Here is a 23,800-nt window from a genome sequence, read left to right on the forward strand (position 1 = left end):
CGCATCAACATCAGAAAAAACTAAAAAAAACATCAGAAAACCTAAAAAAACAACATGAAACATCTTAAAACATGAAAGAGACACTTGACTATGCGTTTGATACTGACAGCACAGCAGCTTAAAAAGAAACTGCTTACTGTCTGCAGAGGTGTACAGCTATGGCTCACAAATCCACAAAACATGTTTCTTGTGTTTCAGTGCAACATAGACACATACACACACAGACACACACACACACACACACACACACACACACACACACACACACACACACACACACAGTGCAGCAAAGGAATGCTACCATGCTACCATGGTTACAGCAGAGGGAGAGTAAACAGAGGGTAAAAAAGAAAGAGAGAGAAGGAGGGAGAGCAGGGTAGAGATGAATAAAGAAAGGGTGGTTGGAGGGGGGTATTTAGTGGCTAACTCGACTGTTAGAGGTGACCTTGTGGATTTTCAGCTCAGCTCTACAGAGATTGGAAAGCGCCTCACAGACGCAAAGTGAACAGGACGGAGAAACAGAAGTCTCATTGTCACAGAGGTACGATGAATTTTACCTCTGATAGGCTGGAATAGTGTTTACATGTGTCACAAAGCTGCTAGCATGCAAGGTCAAAATCAGTGCTTCAAATCATTGGTGCTTTTTCTGGGAAGTGATTTTTTTCTCTCCGTGCATAACAAATGTAAATAGTGGCATCGTTCTGTGCTCGCACGATATGCAACTAAAGGATCAAACCCAGGAATATCCATGCAGATATACACACAACACATTCAGCGTCTGCAAACTCAGTGTGTCCGGCATTGTGCCTTATTCACTTGGATTAAGAATGTTGATATTGACAGTGGCAGACATACTCACATATTTTACTGTATTCCTCGATATATACTCCTTATATATTGTGTGTGTAAAACCAGAATCTAAAAGTAACATGTTAAGGCGGTAGATAAATGTAGTAGGATGAGTGCAGTTGCATGAAATAGAAATATTCAAGTATATGGTAACTGTAAATAATGTTACTTTCCAGCAGGTTACTTACTGATGTTTGAATGATGTGTGTGCAGAGTTCGTCTGTGCTCATTGAAAATCAGATTTTAAGCCGCAGAGCCTACAAGTGTGATTTGTGACATCCCAAATAGTTTGGTAAACAGTCCTGGTCCGGTATGCGTGATGTAGAAACCTGAAGCCACCAGTGCACACACAGTGAAAATGGACTTGGATGGAGACTTCTTGTGTCCAGCAGGAAAACTTTAGAAATGATTTGCATTTGCAACATTTGCACACTAGATTCTCACATTTTTAATGAGGTAGAAGGACTAGATGCCTTTTTTTTACCTCCTTTTTTGCAGAAAAGACACACATTATTGTTCCAAGCAGACTATTTGTATACATATCTGGAGGGGATCTTTAAACTGAGGGTGTCATGCATGCTTTTGCACCCTCATCCAATCCTCCTGTTCATACCGCTGCATTATGAGATGCATATTCCTAATGTACTTCCCTTGTAAATGATGGGTTTATCTGAAGTTATTATGAGGCTTCAGCAGTCTCACTTAGACAAATAGCAGCACACACAGACACAGTGTGACGTCACTGCTCAGATCCACTAGATCTTGATATATAGTTGTTTGCTGCTATATTATTGTTTTAAAGGGGATTTTCGGCAGATTTTTACCCTAGTCTTGATCACTAGAGGTCACCGAGTACTGTCGATAGACACAAAATGCAATTAAAATGTCTGTGCAACATCCCCTCAACATCAGGGCCCTTACGTGACAACAACATGCCTTTTCAACTCATACGTTGTGCAGAAATCGTACAAACAGTACTGTGGCCTACCTGTTTTTACACTGCTCGCTTCACCGAAAGCCCAGAATAATCGATCACAGAGATAATGCCTTCGCGACAAAAAAAAGTTTATTTCCCCCCTCAAAAATGTCCATGTCTTCACACACTACTCTCCGATTTGCACACTTCCTGCAACAATTTCTTCATCTGCGTTTCCCTCCAACAAGTGAAATTCCACTGAAGTCGATTATTCTGGGCTTTCGGTGACGCGAGCGGTGGAAAAACAGGTAGGCGACAGGACTGTTTTGTACGGTTTCTGCACAACGTATGAGTTGAAAAGGAATGTAAGGGCCCTGATCATGTTGCACAGACATTTTAATTGCATTTTGTGTCTGTTAAGAGGAGCAAAAGGCACTCTTTAGGATATGCCCCCAAGAAGTGTATTATAACTAACTGGGAGCTCTGGCCATTAGCTGCAGGTTCTCCAGTTTGCTAGCACCGGTTTTGGTCGTTGCTTTTCCTATCGACAGTACTCTGTGACCTCTAGTGTCGGGTAAAAATCTGCCGAAGTTCCCCTTTAAGTCTCATAAAAAAAGGAACCTTTAACCTTCAGATAATGTCAGCTGTCTGTAGATAACTTCCTGTTTTGACCACAGCACTCAATCTCACAGACGTAAGCACTTTCAATTTCACATTTAGGAAAGGAGTAAACATCCAATACTGAAAACAACAACTACACAACAAGGACGGTGTTTCTAATGTGGTTTTATTTGCAGTAACAGTCTCGAGTCTCAGCAGCCATCAGTCAACCAGATGAAACCAGAGGTCTGTATTTACATTAATGCATTCTGCTTCTAAAGAATTCTTCCTCTTTTGTTCCTCATAATGTTTCTGCAGTTTCCTGCTATGATGAGCAGTGACGTACTGTGCAGCTGCTTAAGTCACACATACAAAGGTGATGCAATATTGGGCACCCGGTTAGCTCAGTGGGAGGAGCTGGCGACCCATGTACCGTGTTTGTGTGTGTGTGTGTGTGTGTGTGTGTGTGTGTGTGCGTCAGAGACAGACAGTGAGTCTGTGGTCTCCCCTCTTCCCAGAAGTTGTGAGAATTAGAAGAACAAAATGAAAGTTATCATTTACAAGAAGTAATGAAAGGGCACCACTTACCACTAAGGTTGCAGCGTGTGTGTGTGTGTGTGTGTGTGTGTGTGTGAGACATGGATGTGAATCAAGTGGATTGAGGAAGTAATGGGCTTACATAATTGTTAAGCAGTGTTGGGCATTAACTCATTACTAATAATATTTCATTAATAACATTACTATCCCCATTAACTAGTAGTGTAACTAATTACTAATTAATTTTAGTAATAATACACTATTCCCTATTTTTTAGGGAGTAGCAGAAAAGTAATATAACTAATAGTGTAGCTAGTTACTGTTAGCAGGGATTGAGTAAAGTAATAATATTACTTTTTAAATGAGTAAGAAATTTATTTTTTTGAGTTACTAGCTCCACTGTTATTAAGTGCTTCATCCAAGTGATTAAAAAGGGTATGTTCAGTAAATGGAAACACTTGGAAGCACAGAATAAAGCCATTATATTCAATATTAAAAGCCAATATTTAAGTTAATTTAAGACTATATTAAAATGTGTAAGTTGTGTGTGTGTGTGACAGAGAGTCACACATACAAAGCAATATTGTGATGTACATTGACACTTCCAGCTCATATCCTGTGAGAGACTTTGTTAAAGCTGCTCTCACAAACACAGTGTGTGTGTGTGTGTGTGTGTGTGTGTGTTTGTCAAAGAGACAGAGTGAGTCTGTGGTCTCCCCTCTTCCAAGAAGTTGTGAGAATTCAAAGAATAGCAACATGAAAGCAATTATTTACAAAAAGTAAATTAAAGGGTACCACTTCCAGCTAAGGTTGTATGACTGCAACAATCTGTGGGTGAGTGAGTGAGTGAGTGTGTGTGAGTGAGTGAGTGTGTGTGTGTGTGTGTGTGTGTGTGTGTGTGTGAGACATGGGTGTGTGGACAGGAGCGAAGTGGATTGATGTTACTCAAGTAATAGGTTGACATGGTTATTAAGTGCTTTATTCCACTCTCTGAAGCACAGAATAAAGCCATTAGAATGAGTATTAAAAGCCAATATTATAATTTAAGTAAGCTACAAAATGAACAATGAAAAACTGTAACAATCCCCTCGACATGACAGAAAAACAAGTCTAGCTTTCCCAGGTGAAGTGGCGTGCCTGAGAAAGGATTACCACATAATGAAATGTGCATAAAGGCGTCACGGTTTGTGCTATTATTGGCTTTGTTCCATCATAAGAAATAAGGCCCGTATTACACACAACTCCAACTTGTACATTTGCTCCTCGTGTTGTCATTAAAAGGTTTACACAGACGTATCACAATAACACTCTCTGTTAACTCATTATTAAGACAGTGTTGACTGTAAAAACAGACGGGATGGTGCTTTAAACGCTTCATTCTCAGGTATCAGCTCTGTTATATAACTGACTGCTGCATCTTGCTTTATCCCACTGAGACTGTTCTCCCCCTTTGTACTCACAAATCACTGGCAGTCGTGAAATGTAACTGATTACATTTACTCTAGTTTTAGTGCCTTAGTCTAAAACGAGTATCTGGTACAGATAGTGTACTTTTTAGTGTATTTTATAATAAATAGTGTAACTGCTTTATTGTCTTTATTAGATTTACATAAAATGGAAATTCATCTTCGGCACTGGCACATGGGACCACACACAACAATACAATGCACAATGATTGAAGTTACAGAAGAATGAAAATGAAACACTAACAAATAATAATGTTTGCATCTTGTACCATGAGCTGACTCAGAGGTTCCCACAGGTTCAGGTCGACTGCCTGGGAAATTTTGCGGGTTTGGGTGGGTGTGTAAGATGACAAAGCAGCATTCAGAGTAACCTATTAATAGCTTTTCGTTACCCACCTACCATTTTTCTTAAGGGAGCCCTTTTCTGTCATTGAATATAATATGAAATGTCAATAAAATATGTCATTTAGTTTACTCAAAGCATCACAGTAACAGTACAGAACAAGTGCACTGAACCCAAACAGCAGGAAGTCTGTGTAAAACGAGCGATTTGGATGAATTTGGAGTGAATTATTTTGATCAGAGATTAGTTTTCCTGATATTTTTAGAAACTTTGTATACAATTCTTTGTCTGTGTATTTTTTTATTTTCTAATAATCTTACAAATTTAATAGGCTTCTTTTCTGACAAATTCAGTGTTTTTCACTCATTGCTCTATTAGTACTTTGGTTGTTTGAACTGAACAGACTACATTTATAATCCAGGACGAGGCTAAACAAAATGCTGAGTTATAGTCCTACTGCATCTTTTTCTTTCATAAAATCATGAAGACCTTGACCCCCACATGAAGCTTTGGCGACCCCTAGTGGGAACCCCAACCCCAAGCTTGAGAACCACTGACCTTTTTGATGCCTGCAGACATCAGCTGATAGCAGACATGAGCATTTCCTTATTTTGCCTGCATCTTTACCAACACAACAGTTTTTTGCATTTCTGACTCATCATTTTGGTTTCATTTTGTGGGGAAAAAATCCAAATGAAGAACCACTCATTTGTTTTGGTTGTCTGACAGTGAATTGAAGAGTTGATTTGGTTCTTTCAGGAGGAGATTTTAGTTTTATCAAGATTTATAGAAAAATGCACGAGAGCACTGTATCCACCATAATTGGACATTTTGCTCATGAAAATTGAATCTTATGAGATGTTTCCTTTTTTGAATGTTGGAAACTGTACATTATGATTTGCCATGTGACCATCTTGGCTGATATTGTTTAAGTGGCTTGTAATCCCATAAAGACACCTAAGTAAATAAAATCAATCAATAAAATACATGTAAATCAGATGTAAATCGGTATAATAAAATTTTATAAAAAGTTGCTGCTGTTATTCAGCACTACTCTACTCTCTCTTACTCTACATAACATTCAAAACAGACTGCACCGCTAACTGTGGTTGAATAATTAACTCAAAGGTCTTCTAAGTACATTTTCGGGAGCTTTTTATTGGATCTTTATGGCCTTTATCAGCGAAGGGCTCAGCTGACATCACACAAAGTGTGGTACTTGTGATAACAGGTGGTGGGGTTAGGCTTATCTGTCTGTACTCTTGACACAGAATACAGAAACAGCCGCCCTTTGACATGGTGAGCTATTCAAACAGCCACTATATGTGGGCACACAAAGGAATGTTTAAAAGTCAGATGCCCAGTTTGATTGCAACCAATTATCAGCCAATATTAGCTCTAAATAGTTTAATCAGGCTGATCGGAAGAGCTGATGAGGTGACGTATTTATATTATTCCACAGGAAAAGACAGAAATGTTGGTGGACACGGTGGATAAAGTCTCGTTTTAGTTATTAACAAGCCTCCTCTACGCACAGCTCACCCGCTGTCGTAGTCCAGGGGATGTACAATAATGTAACATAGATGCAAGATGGCTGGCCCGTGTGGTCCGATCCAACAGACGAGCTGCTGCAGCTCAAACTGCTGAAACAGTTAATGCTGGTTCTGATAGAAAGGAGTCAGAATACACAGTGTATCACAGTTTGTTGCATATGGGGCTGCAGAGGATGATACGCTGATATGCTGATGATGTGCCAATTAATTTCTTATGTGTCTATTTTATGCTGTTAGCCTCATGCTAACTCCTGCGCACTGTAACACTCTCCCTAAGAGATTTTCCATGGTATTCATGTGTTGTTAGCATCATGCTAAGCACTGATTAGCATCCAGTTAGCAGATTACCTGGTAGTGTAACAGCAGCAGGCTATACTTACACCGCACAGTGCAGCTAAAGTATATTTATGGAAATAAGGTTTGACAGAAGCGAGAGAAGGAAACTGTTGTGACATTACTACCCTGTCCTTTACAGAACCAAATGACAGTCAGTCAGTTATTTTAGTTGAATAAAGTACGTAATGCACCAGCTGCCATCTGTCCCTCCACCCAGCATCGTGGTTCTGGGAGTACTGGGTGTTCTGGTGCACACAGCTCCACCCCTGGCTGCCATCTTGTCTGTCCTCGCCAACACGGGAACCCAACAGGAAGTTATTTCACTGCTTTAGAGAATCAAGAGCCAGTTTTTCCATCTGCTCTGCTCACCCGCTCTTTGGGATCTGGTGGTTACATTTTTTTAGTTCAGTTGCTACCAACAACAGCTGTTGCTGTACAAATATTGTTCTTCAGCTTGACCTCACTCTTTTACCTTAACCCCCGGCTGTCTCCTAAACAGACAACTTCCTGATCTAATGAGGGACACACACACACAAATTCAAAGCTATAAAGTTTATTAAATGTGTTCTCTTCTCTTTTGAATGATATCAAAATGAAGTTATGTGTCATAAAAACCTGTGTTTATAGTCTAATGGTCTTTTTACTGCCATAACCCTGTCTTCACAAGGCAATCTCCTCCCACATTGTGCACTAAGCTGTCCACAAAAAAGGAAGAAGCCATATAATTACAAGGGAAGGGTGACTGTGGGAAATACGTTCTCTCTTTATGGATTGAAGTGTAATAAATATAATTAAACAGATTTAGCTTTATAAATAGCAGCATTGTCATGGAGAGAGGTGGTTTGTTTAGAATACGTGCAGACACATACGTTTCCAGAAGGAAGCGCCACCGGCCATGGGGAAGTGAACAGTTTATACATATTGTATACATAGTCAGCAGTCTAGATATAGGACAAGAAGGGGGGACTGTAAAAAGACATGAAGAGAGATGCGAGGGGAAGTCAGCTGCTCCATGGGTTGATACGGTTTACGTGTAATCTGCACAAGTGGAGCACTGACTTATGCAAGGGTTGCAACGCAAGTATGTGTCTCAGTTTTCCAGTCGTTCCCAGTGGCTGCAATACTATACAGCGACTCCAGTATGCAGAAATATTCAAATACACAAAAAATAGTACATTCACACCACATGCTAAATACTACATTTGTATAGATAAGGTCAATAAGGAGCCCTTTGAAAATGGTCATGCCAGTGTTTCCATTCAGTTCCATCTAGCCCCCTTCTCAACATGCTAGAATGATACTAGTATTTTCATCGCTACAGCCTCTGAAAGACAGTGTGGAGTGAAAGAGATAAGGTTAATGTGGTGACACTGTAGGTCAGATTTCACGGGGTCACAAGAACAGGCAACCACAAAGAAAACAGTGACACATAACCAAAAGGGCCTTTATCTAGTCAGAGACAGGAGGACAGGTGCTGCAGCATTCCCTTGCAAATAACCACAAACCAGTCGCTGTACCACACTGTGAACACACTGGGGTTTTTGGTGCACCAGCGTGGTTGCACACCTTTGTATAGTAGCAGCTTTGCTTTCACCCTAAAAACTAACCAGAAGCTTGATGTGCAATCCCTAAAAAACTACCCATATATGGACCCTTATTATGATGTTTTTGTGGATCTTATAAAACCATAGTAACAATGGCCAAGTCTCTCTTTTAAAACACTTTCTGTTTGAATAAAAGATAAATAAAATACACACACAGATCCCAACAAAGATCTTACAACAACTTTAATTTGGAAGAAATGATTGGTCTAGTAGAAGTTTTAGTAGTTCAGTTGTACTGTGGGCCACAAGATGGCAGCAAACACAGCGATTCTATGTGGGGTAAAAAACTGCTCCCTTGGAAAATGAGAGGCGGGTCCCAAAATAGGAGGAGAGTGGGCTGAGGGGTGAGGGAATGGGAAAAAAGATGAGAAGAAAGCAGAGAAAAAATGGACAGAGTGTTTGAGTCTGCCATGCTGTCACATGTGAAGAGAAATACATCCATCCAGTGTCCAGAGAGTAAGACCTGTCTTTGTTTTCCTCCCCCTCCTTCCCTCCTTCTCTCTCTCTCTCTCTCTCCCTCCATCCTAACCATCCCCCCCTCCCTCTTGTATCTTGTCAGACAGACAGATGAGGTTTTCCAGTCAACCTGCAGACAGATGTGGAAGCTGCTGCTGCTGCTCTCACCGCTTGAGGAAGCTGGATCAATCAGCCTGGAATCAGACGGCAGCAGCATGCCTCCTTAACCAGCACTGAGCTGTCCACGTAAGTACCTCACACTCACATGCACATGTGCTGCAACATGGGCGACTTGTTTCATCACTCCTTTCTTTCTGCTGCATGTACAGAACACATGTGTGCTGCTGAAATCTCTGCACACATGCTGTAAACGGGGATGTTTCTTTGTGCTTTGAGCCTGTAATCAGGGGTCGAAAACTGACCCTCATTTTCAAAGGCAGCTGAACATTTGGTGTAGGACATTATTCAGGTTTCATTTCTCTAATTAGAAACATATGGGCACTGAAATCAGAGAGAAGCCTACAGACAGCTGAGTTGTGATGTAATCTGTCAGCCAAACCACCCATTCTGTTTCTATCGCCTGATCGGAAAATGAACAGTGCTGCTAATCCAATGCCCAAAAGTTGTCATGTAGTTGCAATTTAAAAACTTAAGTTATGTATTTTCTTCAGGGGTCAGTTCAGCCAAATCACAAAGCACACACTTCACTACTCTGACGATACATTCACATACTGTACATACACCTAGTGATCTTTCAAAAGCACAGATTTAACAACACTGCCACAGTTTATACTGTTTGGCTATTTCCAGAATCCATAAAGACTCTTCAAACCACCTGAATAAAAATATAATCTCTCCATCGTATATATATATAAATATATAAACAGTTTTTAACATGTTTCCCAGGTTGGACAGGACATTTCCAAACAAATATGCTAGCAAGAAGTAAAACTCCTTGCTTACATTGTATTAAAAACTATATATATTAATGTGTAATTGCATATGAATATATAAAATAATTGAATCTATGAATGTGGGCAAATATAACTGACAATAGACTTTTGGTTTGTGTGGTAAGATCAGCCTTTTAGCGGCCTCAGAATATGTGACTTTTGGGGAGGAAGGCAGGAAATAGTGTGATTTATAATAGTGTGATATAATAATGTGTCATATGTTATAGATCCTTATATGATGGTTATATGTTGATTATATATGAAGATATCTGTTTGTAATCTCTGATCTGCATATGACTGCAGAGTCTGTAGGCAAGGGACAAGATTTTGGTATCAGATTAGTTTTGGTTTCCATCTGAAGTTCGGGTAGTTTTGGAGGACTTCGGTCAGTCCAGAGCAAAAGATTTGAAACGCTTTGGCTGGAATATCTCAGAACCCATCGGCTTTTATCTGATAATGATTTAGCCTCTTTATTTATTTATCTGCAATCAAACAGATAGTTTTGGAGGTTTTTTTCGTGTCTCAAGTTGGTAATCGGACTGTACACAATGACAGGAGCACGGAAGTGGAAATCTTGGCTCAGATATCTGCTGGCTACTCCGGAAGCCCTGAAACATTGGCCATTGTAGTGTGAGTATTTATTATTGTAACCATGACGATGAATGAATGTTTTCCTGAACCAAACAAAGTTGTCACATTAGAAAACAGTTTTATTTTTGTGTTTATTAACATTTTTAGAAAGAGTGACGTCGTCCTGGCGGCGTCTGATCAGAAAGAGCTTCTGTGTGTCGCTGTAGAGGTCGTGGACAACTAATGTATTGTGTTGTTTAGTTTGGACGTATACAATTTGTCTAAAACCAATCTAATCAAATTGAAAGAAAAGGTTCTCATTTGTACAATTTCTATTCCCTTATTCCCTTACATTTTTCAGGTTTTTTGCTGTGGATGTGAATTAGATTTTCATTTTGAGCACCTCTTGGACTTCTGAAGCATATAGATACATGTTTTATACTTGTATCAAATGTATATTGATGGAATAAATATATATAAAATAAATAATAAATAAATAGTAACCTAATGTAGATTAAATTATTTGTGAGACTGTGGTACTTGTTTGTGTTCTGCCTCAATACATGTAGACTGTCATGGTCCTGCTCTTCGTTGAAATATTGCTGCTCCGCTGTGTTTCGTACCCAAGAGAAATAGTTTGGGAAAATCAAGTTTTGCTCTCATTGTATCCGAGCAAACTAACAAGAGCGGTCTGGAGATTAGCCCGTTATGAGACTCTGGAGTTTTGTTTTACAGCCTGCTAACTTTTCTACTGTACAACAGTCAATAAAAATAAACCGCCTTCAGTCCTAATGCATGAAAAATGCATGAAGGGGGACATCTTCAGCAGCTGCCACTGCATAGAACTGTTGTATACAAGTTTGAGAGAGGAGGTTATAGACACATAAACATTCTTTATGGGAACACGCAATGGAGTAAACTCTGGATGAACTACTATACAACAGTGAAACCTGTTGTATGTGCTATTAGTTTGCACAACATACACATTTTTAGGATTTATTTGCACTGTTAATTGCTAATGCAGCTTTACAGATGTGAAATATGATCAGTGTGCGAACTATACCATGGCTTTCAGGGGAGTTCACTTTTTTGTGTGTGTGTTGAAAAAGAATTTTTCATGCGGAGAAACAACAGAAACTCGCTGAGCTGAACGGACTTAATGAGAATGACTTGTCAGTTTTGTCTGTTTTACTCTAAATGGGACCATCATTTACTAAATGAACATCATGCTGTATGGAAGAAGACTTGAAACTAGAGATTGAGACCATAAACTCATCAGGAAACTGTTTACTGAGCCCATCAATCAATTGAGAAGTTGGCTCATTAATCCATAAGACTGCATGGTATCAGGTTTTATTGCAGCCAATGGAGCTCCTGTTGGCCATTACAGAGAATTACCTTTAATGATTTCAGTATAGGAACCGATGGACTGAGTGCCACAGACTCAGTAGGGAAGTATTGAGAGACAGACTAACAAATTGTTACACCAACCTCATCCTAAATGCAGTAATTACAACAAATTAGATGTTGTTGTGTAGTTGTGGAGGGCCTTGGCTGTGCATCATTAGATGTTTTATAGACATGGGAAGCAGGATGAGCTCACTGCCTACTGAGTCACCAGGACACCATGCTTCATGTTTTTTTCATAAAGTTGTGCTGTTTACTGTTTTATTCTAATTTGATAAAAGATTTTGTTTTTTAACATTTTCTTTGGGCATTTTCACCTTTATTGGACAGTAAGAGTCAGACAGGAAATGTGGGGAGAAAAATGGGGGCAAGGCTGTTAAGACCACCTTTGTTGAGTCCAAGACCAGGACTAGTTGGGGGTCCAGAAAGATTCAAGTCCAAGTCAAGACTGAGCCCAAATAAGAGAGACAAACTCGAGAACTCTGTATTCATTTTTGTGTTTAAACCTCCAACCACTTGATTGTAGTGTTGTAAATGTTAAATAAGAGTTTTTACTCATATTTTATGCATAATGATAGTGTGTTCTTTATATAGGGATGTAACAACACAGTCAACTCATAATTCGACACAATTTGATTCTATACTGGGTTCACGGTAAGATTTTCTCACCATTTCTTCAATGAAATGAGATTGAAGACAAATTATGACTGAAAAAGATTTCCTTATTAGACAAAATATATTTTCTCTTATATGTTCTTTATCAAATTATGAAATCCTTTTTATTTCCGAGATAGGGTATAAAATGTGCAATACAATGCATAAGTCTTTTTCATCTCACCCATTTGAATATTTTTTTGGCAGTGTAAGTGTCTCGTGATATGTCTTTACTTCCTAACCTTATGCTGTGAAAGTTTTCCTTAAATTAAATTGAAAGAAATTGCAATATTAATATATATATATATAACTAATTCTTTGAACAAACAAACTTCATAAAGGGTTTTGTTTTAAAGGAGGAAGTTAAAAAAATTACCAACGATTCCAAGACAAGTCAGAGACAATACAAAATAAGTTTTCAGTTAGGACTCGCATACTACAGTTCTGTTTAAAGTAAAATTCATTTTTAAGTGCGTCAACTGTAGAATTCCAAACAGTATAATATAATAAGCTCTACATTTCATTACGCTGCATATTTGACGTTTTTGGAAATGAACCCCCCACCCTCCATTTCAACTTCATCTCTGCAGTAGTGTGTGGAGCTGCAGCTGCTGAGAGAGAGGGAGAGGAGCGAGAGACATTGAAAAGAGATGATGTGACATGGAGGTGTAGAGAGAAAGAGAGAGAGAGAGAGAGAGAGAGGAAGGGAGGATTAGGGTGGGTGCCTGCGGTGGAGCATGATGTCAGAGGAATGCATGAGCCTCTCCTTTAACAAGCTGGAGCCACGAGCAGCGCCGGGCCACCTCGCACTCGTTCCTCACACACAAACATACAAACACTTTCACCCCGGTTGACTCTCTCTTTCTTCGTGTCTCCCTTTCTTCTCTCACTTTCAGACTGTCTCTCACACACACACACTCTCGCTTTCACAAACACACGGGATGAGAATCACAAAGACAGCATGACACTTGCTGTATTCAGCAACTTAAAGGAGGTTTATGTGCAACATTTCTCCCGTATATATGTACAGAAATGCTTCACAAGAGAGTTGAATTAAAATAAATACACGAGGTATCACGCTCACATTGTCATTAAGGTATTGTGGAATGTGTTTTCAGCGTTGGATTTTCATCTTCGCTCAGCCCTCCCTCCCAGCATCCGGTCCTGCAGCTGGAGCTTGTTGCAGGGATTACAGAGATGGAGATGGAGGAAAGGAAAGCAAAAGAGATGGGGGGGAGGAGAGAGTGAAGTGAAGAAGGGGTTTGGTAGAGAGAGAGAGAGAGCAATGACAGATGAATGGAAAGAGAGAGAAAGCGACTGATAATGTGTGGGAGAGCCAGACGCTGGGAACAGCTGGAAAGACGATGACTAATATTAGCAGTGAGGTAAGACGGTGGAGGATGGAGAGGACAGGCTGTGTGTATGGAGGGCAGCTGCTACTGTAAACCAACCACAGTGAAGTCAAGTGTATTTATAGCAGCACAGTCATGACACCAGAAATGGGACTTTAATGCCAAATTGTTTAACCCCTTTACACCCACTTTTCTGGCTTTTGTCGCCCCTGAAGAAGCTTTAAGGTTGTTGAAATGAAATGATTCCACCCTGTCTGACTGTATCAGCATGTTCCAGTTCCTCACTGAAGCTGAATACATGGGAGATTTAAAATGCTTAAATAAACCCAAATGAAACAAAGAAATAAAGTGAAAAATAAGTGACACATTAAGTGCGTTTCCATCCACTTGATTTTATGTGCCTTTTCAACTTTTGCATGAGTGAAAACGTTAAAAATTTAGAAAAAAAAGTCAAATATAGCAGAAAAGTTTTTACACAGCTGAGGTGGGAAAGCCTAAAAACAAAAGGCAACAAAAAGCAATGGAAATAGACAAAAATAACAAAGTACATGAAGCACTTGACTGCAGATTAACATCAGATCTCAAATTAATACATGAATCAAACTATTTTCTGTGTTTTCCATATGGTTTTCAATACTCCACAGAAACTTATAGAAGCAAGTTGTTTTCAGTTAGTTGCAAACTTAAACTTTAACAGGGCCATACCACCTACCTAAGACATTCGCAGACATCACACTGTCTCACAGATGAAAGACTGAAAATGTGATACTGACTTTGGGTGTTTAACGCTTTTACTACATTTGGCACAACTCTCACAAAGCATGACCAAAGTTTCCAGAGAATATGTTTTTTTTTTCATCCTCCACGCCTGTTATTCGACATGCTCAATGTTTATGTGTCTTTTTTTATATATCACATTCTCGGAAAAGATCTTTCAAAGAAATCTGGAATACAGTCAGGGAACATTTCTATAAATAATGTCCCGTGTGGCTAGTAAACAGGCTGTAGAGAGAGGGGAAGCGTTTCCTTGAGAAACACAGTGCAGGGGTACCTCAAACAGAATAAAATGTGTGTATGTCTTGTAAAGCCGCTAATTATTTTTGTATAATCTGTAATCCAGTTTTACAAGAGTGAGGAAAAGACTAATTGAGAAAGTGGTCAAGGCCAATGAGTCAGTACCCAGACTGCACATGCACACTCTGAGTCACTGAGTAAATGTTTCAGAGCAGTGGTTCCCAACCTCTTGTTCTTAAGGGACTCCTTTTCTATTATTGAGTAAACTGGCGACCCTTTATATAGCGGATAAACTGTACAATGAACCCAAATAGAGAATGTTATAACTGCAGGAAGTTGTAGAACGGAGCAGATTATTGGCCTGGTCTGTATTATGTATTTAACTTTTTTATTTTTCAATTATACATTATATTATCTAAGTAAACAATTTAATTTAGTTTTCTACAGAAATAAATGAAATGTTGAGATACAGGCCTACAGCGTATATTTTTTATGTTTTAGTACACCCCTTAAAATCAAGATGGCCTTATGACCCCCCTGTGAAGCTCTGGTGACCCCAAATGGGCGTCCTGGCCCCTAGGTTGGGAGTTCAAGGAGCAGTTCAACATAGCAGACTTCATGGAAGGTGACACATATAAAGGGCTCATTCTCAGATAACAAATATATATACCTGTATTCAGGTGATACACACATATCTATGAGAATTATTTTCCATTACTGCCAACAGATGCTCCTAAATGTTACACACTGAACCTTTAAATCTGTTGCTTTCTAACTTACACAGAGGAGTCACATTAGCTAACACTATGGGCAGAGATGTGACATTATTGAACAGGTCAAGCAGCTGAATCAACTCTTTTATTTCATTTTTATTTGTTGTACAAAAATTGCAATACAACATTGTTAGGGTTAATTTAGTTTTAGTGTTTTTATCCAGGAAAAAGGTTGAATAAAACATATTTTTTATCGTAAGCGATGAAGTTAACATCTCAACATCCTTTCCGTGTCAGGGATAATATAACAAAAATAATCATAGTCATAAAAGGAAATGCTTTCCATTTCTCCTACATCCTTGTTATTTTGGTGAAAGAAGTTCTGCATCTTTGGAAAATCCGGCTGATTTGCTGAAACTACTTTGTATTATAGAAAAACAAACCTGCAAATTTTAGACCTCAATTAAAGCATTGACTCAGACCGTAGTATAATTGGATTGATCAGTAAAGTGTAAGACGCAATGCAAATATGAAGACTTCATGTAAAAATGGTGTCTCTGGTACCAAATGCATCTCATGGATGGTTTTTAGGCAACCAAGTAGCACCTGAACACTGGAAAGTCCTCCGCTCTCCCAAAGAAAAAGCAGAGTGGGGAAAAGTTGACTCTGGAATCAAGACTGCTTATTCAGTCCACTTTTCCACCGCTCCAGAATGAGGAAATAAAGAGGCCAGTGTTTCATTATTCCTCAACATTTAATGTGGCTGGCCGCTGCCTTTTTTCACCACAGCGCAGCATGGTGCTTTATAAGCAGCCGTACGCCATCCGCAGTAGCCTGGGGCCTGGAAGGACCTCTCCCCAGTAAAATTGGAGAGCAAGAAATAAGTGGCTCAATTATGTGTGTGTGTGTGTGTGTGTGTGTGTGTGTGTGTGTGTGTGTGTGTGTGTGTGTGTGTGTGTGTGTGTGAAAGCCAGGGCTGGACTGGAAATAAAGAGCTGAATTCAATTGGCTGTTGGTCTTAAGCTGGCCTCCACATGTTGTAAAAATACAGACGCAGAGCAGAAGCAGGTTACTACAGGGCACAGAGCGAGAAAGAGACTTTCTTTGTGTGTCATGTGCTTTTAGGGAAGTAAAGTGCCAGAGTGACTCATAGAGGGGTGAGTAAATGTCTGATGCTGCTGAGCTTTGCTTTTTAATGAAAGTGAGTGTCAAACGTTTAAATGCTCAGTCCTATTGTGGCTATTAGTACCCATTAGTCATACTACTGCTGTCTATCTGTATGGCATTTATTACTTACTATGCACATGCTAACTTTGCTCCTATCTGTTTACAGCTTCGTCCATCTCTCTACAATCCAGTCTCTCCACTTGGTGAAGATGTAGTCTGTTTGATCTCCATGGAGATGTCTCCAAACACAGTCTCCTCTGCCTCGTTGCCATGGTCACTGTGGTTGCTGTTCTTCCTGACCCCCGTCACCCGGACAACAAGTTCTGTGCCCACATCTGAAACTTTTCTGCCGGCCAACACCACGCTGTTGTTTAACAGTGGCGCTCCGGGGTACAGCCTGCGGAACTGCAGCTGCTCAGCACCCGTCCAGGACTGCAACGAGGCTTTGGCCAACTCACTATGCAGATGCCACACGGTTTTGCGCTCTGCTCTGCCCCCTGCTGGGCTCAGAGAGCCTGGACAACTCACCGTCTGGGTGAAGGAGCTCTGGGACCTGGAGGAGCTGCTGAACAGAAGCATGGTTGGCCATTTGCGGTTGTCCTTTTGTGGAATAAAACCAATAGACAGTCAGTACCTGGCTCTGCTGGGTCTACGGACCCTCAGGATCCACAGCGCTGCAGCAGAAGCTCCCTACCCCAACCAGGAAATTACAATCTCCCCCACAGCAGGGGTTGCAATGGAGCTAGAGGCCCTCTCCTTTGACTTCTCCTCCTACGTCCACGTGACCTTTCTGGATGCAGCAGTTCTCAACGGGCTCTCTGCCCTGAAGGCATACACTGTTGTGGGACCACCTGCTCACACACTCTCTGAGCACTTCCCCCACCTGGCCTTGCCCTTTGCTCTGCCATCTTCTGCTACTCCTGAAGACCCTACGGACCCCGACGAGCAGGCTGCAGAGCCAGAGGAGAACCTGCTCATGACGTTTGTCTACTAACAACAAGTTGATTGGAGGGCGCAGTCAGGCTTGCAGCGACAAATGATGCGATCATAGAGGACACAGCTGGATGTTTTTTTGCACACCTGACATATTCTCTGTGGAATATATTGACTTTTTGTATGCCTGGCTGCTGTACTGTCATTCTGGCCTAAATGTGGCTTTGAACAGACAGGCTTACATCTTTCTTACCCTGATGCTTTTTTTTCTTTACGGAGATTATTGACTCTTACACTCCTGCTGCTGTTTTTCCATCCCTGCGCAGAAATTCATGCACTCGTACCGCAAACAGTCACACGGTCTGGCTATGTTTACACCAGCTACAGTACAGCATATTCTGGGTATCACCCCATATTTGCTGACCAGAAAGCTGTAATGACCCCGATCCTAACAACCTAATGCTCCAGTTAGAGGCGATGATTTGCTTGTGCTAATCTTTCTGGAACTGCTGTACATACGGGGGCTTCAATTTATGGTCAAACAGTGTGTTTACATGCATAAATATTATCTCTTATCCTTGTTATGACTTACATACAGGAGAGTGTTTTACATGCACAAAACACATTCTGCTTACAATTGTTGGTACCACTTAAGGAAGCCAATGATTTAATTTAATAAGGGATTCTTTATAAAGGGGGTTATAAAGTAGTAACCGGTGGCTTTATCAAGGAATCAAGGAAATGTATTTATGAAAGTTTGTAGTTTCCTTCATTCTACACAGATAGAAAAAGATAATCAAATTGATAGAATAACATATAAAATAAAAATAAAATAAACTAAATCAATATATGCAGTTATTTATATACACACACATCTATACTTTAGATAGTGATGAGAATATGGTCCTGGGCTCCTGTCGACTCGGAACACAGTCCACCAATCGAGTGCTTGATCCAGGATGTTGATGGAGCAGGTCTCTGTCAAGATGTGGGCACAACAGTCTCTGATTTCCCATTGTTTAGTCCCATTTCGGCCAAAACCAGACGTTAGCCAGGAGCAGCCTTAAGTCCAAGGTGGGCCAGCATGGCTCCTATCCATCTCTCTTCCCTCTCCTCCTGGAGCATCATCACCCGCTGTCGTGGAGCGGGTCCTGCTGGGTGGCTCGTCCTTAAGGTCCGCTGCTCTTTAATCCAAATCCCACCCTTTCTTTTCCGATGACTGCGGGCTGTTCCTGTCGTAGGTCATACTCAAAATCTCCTGAATACAGTCGATTTAAACAATCTTGGCTTAACCCTTAAAAATTAAACCCAATCAGACATCATTCCATTTTGAAGGAGCTACTGACCTCTGCATCTACATGTGCAGTCGTTGCCATGGAGATACAAGCACTTACTAATGCTTTAGGACTGTTTGACAAATTCAGTCCAACACTTAATTTGCTCAAATTAATTCACACACAATCCGTATAGCATAGTATCATCACTTCATCATCATCATCATCATTATTTTTTGAGATCACATCACTCCACATCTGGCCTTGAAAACTCCCTGGCTTGATCAGATGACAGGCAGCGACTGAACGTGTGATCAGTGTAACCGTAGCCACAACTGTCCAGACAGGCTGTGGGCTGATATGCCATCTGCTAGAACAATATCCGAGACAAACCACACGCCCGCTCCCAAAGAGAGATGAGATGTTCCAGATCCCGCTTCCAGCTGCCAAGTGGGTGTTAGCTCCCGTCCAGGTGTTGTCAGATATATCGGGGCAGCAGGATAGCATAGACAGCAGGGAGGAGGCCTTTGACTAGACTTTGGCTGCAGTTGTTTCTTGAGTTTTGAGTTGACAATTGATTGGAAAATCTGGAATAAATGAGTGGAGAAACGTAACAGATGCAGATGCTTCCATGCAGGACATGAGGACACACTGATGGGTTTGAGGAGTCTGAAAATGATGGATCAATGTGCAGATACCACCTTTTTCACATTTCCACCACCATCATCAAATAATAATGTCTTTTAGAGGAATGGTGGTTCGCCTACCTTAATATTTCAGTTGATATTACATTTGTGTTCAAATTATCACAAATGTACTGGCATCCAGCATAGAAATGGTTTGTTTCTGGGACTGTGGAAAATATGTTAGGAGCACTTTTTAGTCAGGGTTGCTCAACTGGGGACCATCTCTTTTTGTTCCTCCTGGATGGTTAATCCATCTCTGGATTAGTCAGTGAAAGGATGTCTGCCCACTCAGGCTGAAACCAGGCCACATTTGGCGAACATCTTGGTTACATAAAATGTTTTTCTAACAGCATTTCTATGGAAAGTTGCAACATGTGGCTGGTCTCATATATGTTGAAATGATGTACAGTCTCAATGAATGAGGTGCTGTGGGGAAAGGAGAAAGCAAAAGGACAAATTCCTGCCTCAGGGATCAATAGAGCATCATAAAAAAACAAGATGTACTGTGGCAGCTGACTGCAGTGAACACTGGCTGGAACCAATCCAGACTATCCAGAGTGGGGTCAGAGTCTGCGCCAGAGCTGGATGATACTATTGTGTCTGGGAGGGAGCTTTGAGTGTTGTGCTGCTTTGTTGAGGATATTTTATAAAGTAAATTATAGCAAAAGCTATATGTTGTCAAGACATATATCGACAACTGACAAACAGATAGAAGAATGTATAAGAAAACAAAACAATAGAAGACAAGGACTGTGTCAGTCCGCTGTGGTATGAGCTGACGGAGAGGCGCAGTAGGCTCACTGTTATGAAGGCTGCAATCCGCTGCTGCGTTTTTCCAGCTGGCCTTATTGAGTGCAGATGGCCTAATAAAACAAGTTGTTTTGAAACAGGTTAAAATGGACGCCCAATGAACAAGAGTCCCAGGGTTAGGATCCTCTCTCACCAGCCAACAAACCTCATTCTGTTTGGATCAAAACTATGACTTTGACTCTCTGACGAGTTGGATGAGTTGTACGGTCCTAAACCCACTTAAAGCCAAGTTGGCAGGACTCTGTAAGGGAAGATCGGGAACTAAAAGAGAAATGTTCTCAGAATCATGTTGGACCTGATTCAGTCACTCCACAGCTGTTTATCAGAAGTCAATCTGAACTTCTTGAACAGTTTGTGTTTTTGTGTCTGTATATTTTTGCAGTCACATTAACCAAACGAGAAAGAAGTCGGAGGACAGTTTGAAAAAGAAAGTGGATGTAAGAACTCTTTCTCTCTCTGGTTCCAGCTCATATCCTGTGAGAGACTTTGTTAAAGCTGCTCTCACAAACACAGTCCGGGGCCAACACTTCTGTTCTGCAGATCATTCAAAACTGTTCTGCATCTGTGTGTGTGTGTGAGTGTGTGTGTGTGTGTGTGTGTGTGTGTGTGTGCGTGTGCGTGTGAGTGTGTGTGCAAGTTTGCAGGCGTCAGCACATGGGCGTGTCTGTGTGTGTATGTGTGCATGTGCTTGCATTCATCTCCCTTTTTGCAACATCATAGTTAATTTGTCGCTCTATAGTCATAGTTCATTTAGATCCTTTACAGTTACAGCAGATGCAATGTGTTGAGATGCAAGTGTTGCAAGTGTTGTATATACTTCATTTATGCACTGATTACGTGCAAGTAAACACTGTCAGTGAAACAAAGTTGCTACGCAAACTGTTGTATCACTGTTCTGTAATTATTTAGAACTCCAGCTAAATAAATGCAGATATCACTGTCAGGTGAAAATCCAGAAAAGCAGCCATGATTTGAGCTATCTACTGTGCATTTTTGTATGCATTAAAACTGTTTTAATAATCCAAAGGTTGGAAAGGTTGTCAAAAAACAACAGAGTTCATGACTTGCAGGACTTCTGCAACCCCACACCCAAAACAAACTGGCCTTCATTAGTAACGCAGTGTAGGGACTTGGCACCATGCTGAGTGCCTCCAGTTCATGCATAAAAAATTTGGTAACTTTTCAGGCAACGCTGTTTTTGACAGCAAACCTTGTGGGGTTTGAGAAGCTTACTGAAGTCCCTCAACATGTAACTGAACTAATGAAACTATAATGAATCAGATTAATCCCACTTTATATCATAAATTGCCCATAAGTCTCTAAAGGATCATGTTCTTACGTCTCCTGCAGGCCACTGTTTCACTAGCTTCTGTGATTCATTGGATTCCATTCATTACCTCATATCTGTCAATAGTCTTTATGTTCCTGCAGTTTGCTATACACATATATATTCATAGAGCATTTGATATTAAAAATAGATTGCTATGTAAGTTAAACTTGCAATACTGATGACTAATGTGTTAGCATCCAGCAGACACAGAGCAACCATTTTTGGTCTCAGCCAACTCCTGAGAAAAATATCTGTCTCTTTAGCTGCTACAAGCTCCACTGTGTTCACAAGCTAGTTGTAAACGTTGTCTGTCTGTTGTTTGGTGCTGAGCAGGTAGCGCACAGTGGATTTATCGGAGTTTTCTTTTACTGAAAACCGCTGCGGCCAAAAACTATGCTATGCTATCAGTGAGAGTGAATCAGAACAGTACATTTGTGGGCCAAAAAAATAAAACAATGAGTTGAAAAACGGCAAAAACTTTAGAGCTGAAGGAAACTGCAAAGTAAGATACTGCAACCAACGCTTTTCACATACTCATTTGATCCATTGCTAATGTAAAAACACCAGTTATTGCAACTTTAAAAAAAACTACAACTTCCATGAAGTTTATCATTGCTTTTATTATACATCACCGTAAATCCCTTATCCTTGATATACACTAAGGCTTTCTTCTAAAGTCATCTTTCCAACTTTCTGTTCTTGCACGACTCGACTTGCCTTAAAAGTGATAAGATTTAATCTAGGATGGTTTGGGCTCGTGGGAAATGCATGGTTCCTGCAAAAGGCTGCTGAAAACAGTAGGCTATTAATATTTTTTATTCACATCCATCTCTAAAGAAATGGACAGAAATGCACAACATACTGCTGAGTAAGCTTACGTTTCAAAGCTAGATTGCCAATTCAATAATTTAGAAAATGCGTATTGTATGATTCTGAATGAGTATTTGGAAAGAAGCAAATCCTAAATAATACTTTTTAAATTGCCATTACACCACACTGCAACACTGTAGCCATCGACACAACAATGTCCTCTGTGAAAAAGATAATGACTACAGAAAGAATGTGGCCGTTTTTCCATTTACGTCAGTGCAGTTATTCTTTTCTTTGTCCCCTTTTGTGGCCACCAAAGATGCTTTGTTTCAGCCCAGTCGTACATAACACAATTTTTATGCGTTACCAGATCTTTCTTTAGTTTGATGTTAACTTTTCCTGCCCTGTGACTGTCAGGCAGGGCTGCATCCTGGCACTAAATGCACTTTCTTACAAATGGATATGGAAACAGGATGGTGACCATTAACGTCTGGGCCTGGCCTAAAAACACCCATACCCCTTTTCTGAAACAAGACTAAGCTGTGGCTCTTTGTTTGCTGAATGGAAACACATTTCATTATGCAACAGGCTGAGTTTAATCTGGTTTAGAAAATACAACCAGAGCATGCAGAGGTGATTCGCTCTGTATATATATATAAAAGAGTGTGTACTCAAATCTTCTAAGCTTTTTCGACACAGTCCGGACACCTTTTTGTTGCCTTTAAGCCAACACTCACACCCAGTACTCAGCACAGGAACGGACTGGAACTTAATTCACCCATAACACTGGTGGAAACTTACCGAGCATTTTGGGGGGCCAGAATTTGGCCTTTAGTCACTCCCATCTGGTGAACGGGGTGATTACACACCTCCACAAGCCACCTTCTAATGGTTTTCAGACAGGATGTTTAAGGCAGGCCGTGAGACTTTGTGAAAGCTCCCGTCAGCGCACATCACAAAGTCTTAAAACGTCTGGAACATTCGACCACAAAATGGGTGAAAATGAGATCACTGGGTTTTTTAGGTTTGACATCACTCTCTTGTGTTAGAGCCTCGACTTCCATCTCTTTCTCTTTTTTCTCTCTTGATCTTCGTTACAGCACCTTAAATACTTGCATCAGGGAATGTAATTGTTCAAATGTAAAACACAGATTTGCTATGATTTTAACCCACAGCTATATTTGCCTAAAGATTTGTACACACTGCAGATCTGCATTTTTTACAACCTTTGGCACGTTCGGCAACTCATGGGTGAATCATGTACTGTTTAAGGAACAGATTGTGTATTTGGAAATGGTTTGGCAGGTTTGATCTGTATATAATTTGGCTTATTTAAGCAAATTCCTGGAGCTTATTTGTTTACCATGAAAAGACGATGTGGATTGTCCACAAACTTTGTTTTCTCTCTGTATAGTCTGAGATAATAAAAAGTTTGTAAAAAGTGGTTTTGTGGTTGTTTTGTCTTAC

General features: G+C 40.4%; 1 protein-coding gene across 4 annotated transcripts; it reads left to right on the plus strand.

Annotated features, from left to right (window-relative positions):
- The first annotated feature begins 356 nt into the window (after positions 1–356).
- Positions 357–23,777, plus strand: LOC127365795 (uncharacterized protein C21orf62-like). Of its 4 annotated transcripts, none has more exons than XM_051404279.1 (3): positions 357–541; positions 8,764–8,906; positions 16,657–23,777. In XM_051404279.1, the coding sequence occupies exon 3, from the start codon at positions 16,720–16,722 to the stop codon at positions 17,482–17,484; it is 765 nt and encodes a 254-aa protein (XP_051260239.1). In that variant the 5' UTR covers positions 357–541; positions 8,764–8,906; positions 16,657–16,719; the 3' UTR covers positions 17,485–23,777. The 4 variants fall into 4 exon arrangements, with proteins under 4 accessions (XP_051260239.1, XP_051260240.1, XP_051260238.1 ...); XM_051404280.1 differs by having other exon boundaries at positions 8,768–8,906; XM_051404278.1 differs by lacking the exon at positions 357–541 and adding an exon at positions 8,553–8,660.
- Positions 23,778–23,800: the final 23 nt, after the last annotated feature.

Source organism: Dicentrarchus labrax, unplaced genomic scaffold (assembly GCF_905237075.1).
Source record: "Dicentrarchus labrax unplaced genomic scaffold, dlabrax2021, whole genome shotgun sequence".
NCBI lineage: Eukaryota > Metazoa > Chordata > Actinopteri > Moronidae > Dicentrarchus > Dicentrarchus labrax.

Coding starts and splice junctions, on each gene's coding strand:
- LOC127365795 (XM_051404279.1), top strand. CDS start 16,720: ATGGAGATGTCTCCAAACACAGTCTCCTCTGCCTCGTTGCCATGGTCA.